At 43.6% G+C, this 6,847-nt stretch overlaps 1 protein-coding gene across 1 annotated transcript; it reads left to right on the top strand.

Moving 5' to 3' along the window:
- Positions 1–539: 539 nt before the first annotated feature.
- LOC137544607 (olfactory receptor 52K1-like) lies at positions 540–1,499 on the top strand. Its single transcript, XM_068265701.1, has one exon. The coding sequence runs from the start codon at positions 540–542 to the stop codon at positions 1,497–1,499; it is 960 nt and encodes a 319-aa protein (XP_068121802.1).
- The last annotated feature ends 5,348 nt before the right edge of the window (positions 1,500–6,847 follow it).

Raw genomic sequence — 6,847 nt, 5'->3', positions numbered from 1 at the left:
TTTTTAAAAACATTTTTTCTTTGCATTTTTAAAATTGGTTTTCTCAAAAACTACAAGGTCTTTTTGGAAAATATTTTTTTTTGCCTTGTACCCACTATTCTCCTTAACACATGTAGCAATTTTGGTGTCACTACCATCTATGGGGGCTCTGCTATCCACTGCTGAATCACTATCCGAAATCAATTGAATTTACAAAAAGTAATTACGTATAAGCGTAAATGCGAAAATGTACGTCAAATTTTGTGCAATCGTAATTAGCTGATTACGATCATCAGGAACTATAATTTGGACCTCTACAATGAAGAGAATGAATGCACTGTGATGTAGGGCAGCCATCGTACACTAGCACCCCTGATCTTCACACTCTCAGTTCAGTACATCAGTACTTTCACCGCTCTCTATAGTCAGGTTTTTAGTGGGCCTCAGTTACCCCACTCTGATAATGATCATATTATATCCTAAACTTAATTTATATATCTGTGTATTCTCTGTCTCTTGGAAACAGGTCTTCTTCAACCGATCAGCTGAGAATTTCAGAAATGGCCAACCTTACCCACAATCACACCACAGTTTTTTACACCAAATTCGTTCTCTTTGGCTTTCCCGGAGTAAAATGCCGAAATCTGCTCTTAATCCCATTTACTTTCATATTTGCAGCAATATTGACAGGCAATGTCCTTCTTATTTATCTCATTTTCAATGAACCGAGCCTCCAATCACCCATGTACTTTCTTATGTCCCTCCTCTTCACCGTCAGTATTTCCAGCTCAACCTCCGTCTTTCCCAAATTGCTTCTTGGTCTAGCATTTGGTATGAACGAGATCTCTCTGGTTGGTTGCCTCATTCAAATGTTTTCTATTTACTTCCTGGGGATAGTTGAGTCTGGCATTCTTATGATGATGGCCTTGGACAGATTTATTGCTGTCTGTAGACCTTTACGATACAACAACATCATGACTAAACGATTGCTGGTCCAGCTGATTCTTGTTGCTGTAGCACGAAGCTTGCTCCTGATTGTTCCAACAGTGACATTGACCTCCAGGGTCCATTTCTGTAGATCCAACATCATTCTGAATTTTGTTTGTGAGAACATGGGGCTCCTCAGTCTTGCCTGTGAGGACATCTCCAAAGTGCAAATTGTGGGTCTTATGGTCAAGACCTTCATCACTGTGGTTGATGTCGGTATTCTATTTCTGTCCTACTCCAGTATTCTCTACACGGCCATGAAGATCGTTACTGGAAGATCCCGGCAAAAAGCCTTAAGTACCTGTGTCACCCACGTGGTGGTGGCCACGTTTATTTACATATGTGGATTTCTAGCTTCTCTTGTCTACAGAATACGGACACATATTTCCTATGATGTCAAGAACGTGTTTAATGCAATCTACCTCATGGTTCCAGCCACTCTCAATCCTATATTCTATGGAGTAGGAGTAAATGAAATCAGAAAGTGCCTCGTCAAACACTGGAAGAACCGGAATAAAAACCTCTCATCGTGAATCCACTTTTGTGTCAACAAGAGATCCTGAAGAAGAAAACATATAAATCTATTGCTTGAAGCTGAGTTCTAATGAAGAGACAGTGGGAGACAGTCATGCTTCTTGTCGGGTTATTATTGTTGTCTGTGTCATCATTGTGAACATTTCCCATTACTTCCTTTACCTGGAACCACCATGGACCTTTGTGACTTTAGTAGGAATCACGGGTTGCAGTATGGTAATGCACAGCATCCAATGTGCCTGAAGTGAGAAGAATATGAAGGCTGCCATATTTATTTCCTTTTAAGTAATACCAGTTGCCTGGCAGCGATGCTGATCCTCTGCCTCTAATACTTTTAGCCATAGCCCCTGAACAAGCATGCATCAGATCAGATGTTTCTGGCATTGTCAGATCGGACAAGATTAGCTGCATGCTTGTTTCTGGTGTGAGTCAGACATTACTGGAGCCAAATAGATCAGAAGGACAGCCAGGCAACTGGTATTGTTTAAAAGAAAATAAATATGGCAGCCTCCATATTCTTCTCACTTCAGTTGTCCTTTAAAGAGACTCTGAAGCTAGTCTAAATTCACATTTTTAACTTTTATTAATGTTAAGCACTATAGTTATTGCTAAACCGCCACAGCAGCAAAACGAGGGGTTTATACCCTTCTGCAAAATCCACTACTTTCCTGGTCGTAGATTTTGCTGTTCATGGAGGCAGAGCTTTCAGCTGTAGCTCTGCCTCCATGCGCGTCAATCGCCGCATGGATCTGCGCCTCTCCCCCGCCCCTCTCTGTGAAAGCAGATTGAGAGGGGCGGGGGAGAGGCGGCGATCAGCGGGGATTGATGCGCGAAGAGGCAGAGCTACAGCCCTAAGCTCTGCCTCAAACAGGAAGCGCTCCCCGGACTTAAAGGAATACTTAAGTCATTTAAAAAAAATGACTTTTACTCACCTGGGGCTCCCCTCAGCCCCCTGCAGCTGAACGGTGGCCTCGCCGTGTCCCTCCGATGCGGCTGGTCTCACCGGCGGCCACTTCCGGTTTGGCCGTCACCGGCCGACAGGCTGTGAACGCGGCTGATTATCCGCGTCCCCGGACGCAATAGCGCCTTCTACAATGCTATTGCGTCCGGGGACGCGGATAATCAGCCGCGTTCACAGCCTGTCGGCCGGTGACGGCCAAACCGGAAGTGGCCGCCGGCGAGACCAGCCGCATCGGAGGGACACGGCGAGGGCACCGTTCAGCTGCAGGGGGCTGAGGGGAGCCCCAGGTGAGTAAAAGTCATTTTTTTTAAATGACTTAAGTATTCCTTTAACAGAGGGGATTTAGGGGATATAAACCCCTCATTTTGCCGCGGGGATGCGGCGGTTTAGCACTAGCTTAAATGTAAACTTAGACTCTTTAAAGGATACCTTAACGCTAAATATTTTTCTAAAAGGATGCCTAAAGTGTGTGTGGGGGGAGTTGTGCAGATGTTTACCGCACCTCCCAAGTTCCAGTGTCTCCCTCTGTTCTCCGGTAATTATCCAAGTGCTTTACTTCCTGATCCGGACATACGATGCTGCGCATGCGCAGTGTGTCTGCATGGGCTTATCTCATATGAGGGTGCTGGGGAGCACGGTCGCTGACCAGGAAGTAAAGAACTTCGATAATTACCGGAGAATGGACGTTAGACATCCACATCCTTTTTGAAAAATATTTAGCACTAAGATATCCTTTAACAGTGGTGGTGAAGCATACTTTTCATTGACTGTGTGCTTCACTGTACCTGACCTGACGTAACACGGAACAACGCGCAGTGACGCCGCCCGAATCCATTGCTGTCACGGGGAAGGTGGCCTAAAAACAAAAGATTTCATTATTGTTTTATCACCTTTGAAGATATTTTCTCAATTATTTTTCAAAACAGGAAGTGAGGGGAATATTTTCAGGTGGAGACACAGACAACTGTACAAACCTGAACATGCTTTTAACTCCTGTTTATGCTACCGAAAAAATAAAAATAAAAGGTGTTTGAGTTGGACTTTATCCTTCAATGTACAACATTGGTGGGTAAATTACATATACAAAACTCTTTCTGTACTTTAAAAGTGGATAAATATGAATATAAAGTCACTGCTCTGGTAGTAAATGCTGCCAGAATTCATTAGACTGAGGAAGTCTTTTTACATTTCAAAGGAAGTACAACTGTGTGACATCATGTCAGACTGAGCCTACAGAATCATATATGTCTGTACATAATTCTAAACACCTCTTGTGCGGTTCTGAACCAGTTCTGTATAATTCCTGAAGAAGAAACATAACGTTTGGAAAGCTTGCAATAACCCATTTACAGCTATTCATTAGATGTATCAATCAACGTTTGTTGGTTTGTTGGTCTGGATTTCTGCTCTGGTAGCTGGAAATACAGTTAAGCCCATAAATATTTGGACAGAGACATCGTTTTTGTATTTTGGTTCTGTATATTCCCACAATGAATTGTAAATGAAACAACTCAGATGCAGATGAAGTGTAGACTTTCAGTTTGAATTCAGTGGGGGGAACAAAACCAGGGATGAGCAGAAACTACATCAGTGTAAATTTATGCATCATAGTTCGCATCTACGCATCGTAGCTCGTAGGCGAAGTTTTAAAACTATGCTTAGGATTTTATGCGTAGCGAAGTACCGCTACGCGTAGTTTACACCCGCTACGCATAGTTAACGTGTATATTGCGAAGTAAACTACGAATGCGTTACTCGCGTCTATTTTTTTTTCCGCGCACGATTGCATGCGTACAAAATTACGCATTGGAAAAGGGGAATGTAGGCATAGAAGAGTTTCCAGTGTAAGCATTTACAGAGGAATTAATGCGGAAATTTTGGGGCATAAGCATCCGCATACACTACGCGAAATTGCGTATTTTAACGTGCAGTCTATGAAATGCATACGAAGCGATTATTTGATTTCAAAGCCATAGTTTGGCGAAGCGTAATTGCGTAAAACTACGCGTAGTTCCAGCGTAGCGAAGTTGGCTGACTACGACCATCCCTGAATAAAACAATTGCATAAATATGTGAGGCAACTAAAGCATTTTTTTAGCACAATCTCTTCATTTCAGGGGCTTCAAAGAAACTGGACAAATTAAATAACTGGAAAAAAAATGTCTAATTCTTGGTTGAAAACTCAAATTAAGGGACAGCAATAAAAAGCAACAAGCTCTTAATAATAATAATAATAATAATAATAATTGTTATTATTATTATTATTATTTATTTTATTATAAAGTGCCAACATATTCCATGCCACTGCATGGAGTAAGAAACAAACATGGGGCTCGATTCACAAAGCGATGATAACCCAGTTAACACGCCTAAAAGACTTTAGGCGTGATGACCTTTTCACCACTGAGTTATCACCGCTTTTTCCTGCTCTTCGCGCGAAGTTACCGCGCGTACGCGCGTGGGCGCGCGCGCAAAGTCCCATAAGGTTTAATGGGAGCTTCGCGCGAAGCGTCGGGTGCTGCGCGCGCACTTACGCGCGTACGCGCGGTAACTTCGCGCGAGTTTCTTCTTATCACGCCTAAAGTGAGTTTAGGCGTGATAAGGGGCTTTTCACTGGCGTGCAAACACTTTGCACCGCTTTGTGAATCAAGCCCATGGAGTGTCTGCACTTTGCGCATAGAAAAGTGCTTTTGTAAAAGCGCTTTTCTAAGCACTTTTGCATGCCTCCCAACTTTTTGAGATGAGAAAGAGGGACACTTAAGCCACACCCCTGCCACACCCCTGGCCACACCCACAACACGCCTCTAGTCACGCATACCATAAAGATTTCATAAGAAACATATGTTGTTTTATAATTCAAACCACAATGGTCCTTTCTATCCTGGTTCATTTTCCTTCATAGTAACATTTTAAAATTAGTAATATATCAATTTAAAGGTTGGAAATAAAGTTTAGAGTCAATCAAACACCTTTTTAGTATAGAAATATATATATTTACATAGAAAGAGGGACAAAGTCCTGAAAGAGGGACAAATGAGGAGGAAAGAGGGACAGAGGGACAGGGCTCCCAAAGAGGGACTGTCCTTCCGAAAAAGGGACAGTTGGGAGCTATGCTTTTGCTGAGCGATTAATTTTGACACTTTGTGACGTCAGTCAGGAAGTGAACTCTTGTACCCGGAAATGAATAAATAAAATGTATTTATTCATTAAAGCGCTCAGGAAATCGCAATTCAAATCGCTTTTTCAAGCGCATTGCGATTTCCCTATACTTTCTATTGAACACAAAATGGTGCGTTTGCGATTCAATACAAAGCAGAGCACTCATATATGAACACTCCCATAGGAAATCATTGCACAAGTGCTTGTAGAGCGATTTACAAAATTGCCAGCGCCAAAATGCTCATAGTGTGAAGAAGCCCTAAAAGCAGATATAAATGATACCGCAGGATAGATCAGCAGCAGCCCAGCATTTACTCTCCTTCCCTGAATCCAGGGCTGCAATTCTCCCTCTGTACACCGGGTGGCATTTTACCCCTATAGTGAGATTGGCATCTGTTGTTATGATGACCAGAGGGATCGAGAACCTCCGAGGACCGGAAGAAGAATGTCTGCCGGAAGGGTTGCTCAAATCTGTATCCGGATGAAAGCCGTATAGTTGTTATCCGGATTTCACCCTGTTAATTGCAATCACCTGTGCTGGCTGGGCGGGGGTGCTGGGGGGATGGGGGCGGCAGTCAATCTTACCTATCTGACGTCTTCTTAGGTCCGTCCCTCGGCACCTCCCACGATGCGTTCCACAGGCGTCACCTGAGAAAAACACTTCCTCCTTCAACCCGGAAGGAGGAAGTGTTTTTACTCACGTGACCGCCGCGTGGAACGCATCGTGGGAGGTGCCGAGGGACGGACCTAAGAAGACGTCAGATAGGTAAGATTGACTGCCGCCCCCATCCCCCCAGCACCCCCGCCCAGCCCGCACAGGTGATTGCAATTAACAGGGTGAAATCCGGATACAGATTTGAGCATCCCTGATTGTCGGCATCTGGGGACGGGGGAGGTGAATTGCAATTGCCCACTGCATTGCAGGCTCTGCCTATCCCTGCTAGCGGCTGCTACGAGTCAAGCTCGGGGTTAGCGCTCTGAGCTATGGATTTCTGGCCTGAGCCTGACTCAGGGTTACCGCTAAGGAGGTGAATAAGATGACACCAAGATGTCCTGCCCCAGGTAACTAGGCATAGACGGTCACTTTTGACCCTCCACCTATTTCATATAAAGCAAAAGTATAATAAACATTATTGGGGGGAAAAAAATCTTTTGTATTTTTCTGTTTTTCATTTGCCACTTTCTTCTTTTAATTATTTCTTTGCTTTTAAATCTTGATAGAAGTTC

This window comes from Hyperolius riggenbachi, chromosome 2, assembly GCF_040937935.1.
Source record: "Hyperolius riggenbachi isolate aHypRig1 chromosome 2, aHypRig1.pri, whole genome shotgun sequence".
Lineage (NCBI taxonomy): Eukaryota > Metazoa > Chordata > Amphibia > Anura > Hyperoliidae > Hyperolius > Hyperolius riggenbachi.
This window is presented reverse-complemented; position numbering and strand designations above follow the sequence as displayed.

Bases quoted from the DNA above. Each gene is read 5' to 3' on its own strand.
- LOC137544607 (XM_068265701.1), top strand. From the start codon at position 540: ATGGCCAACCTTACCCACAATCACACCACAGTTTTTTACACCAAATTC.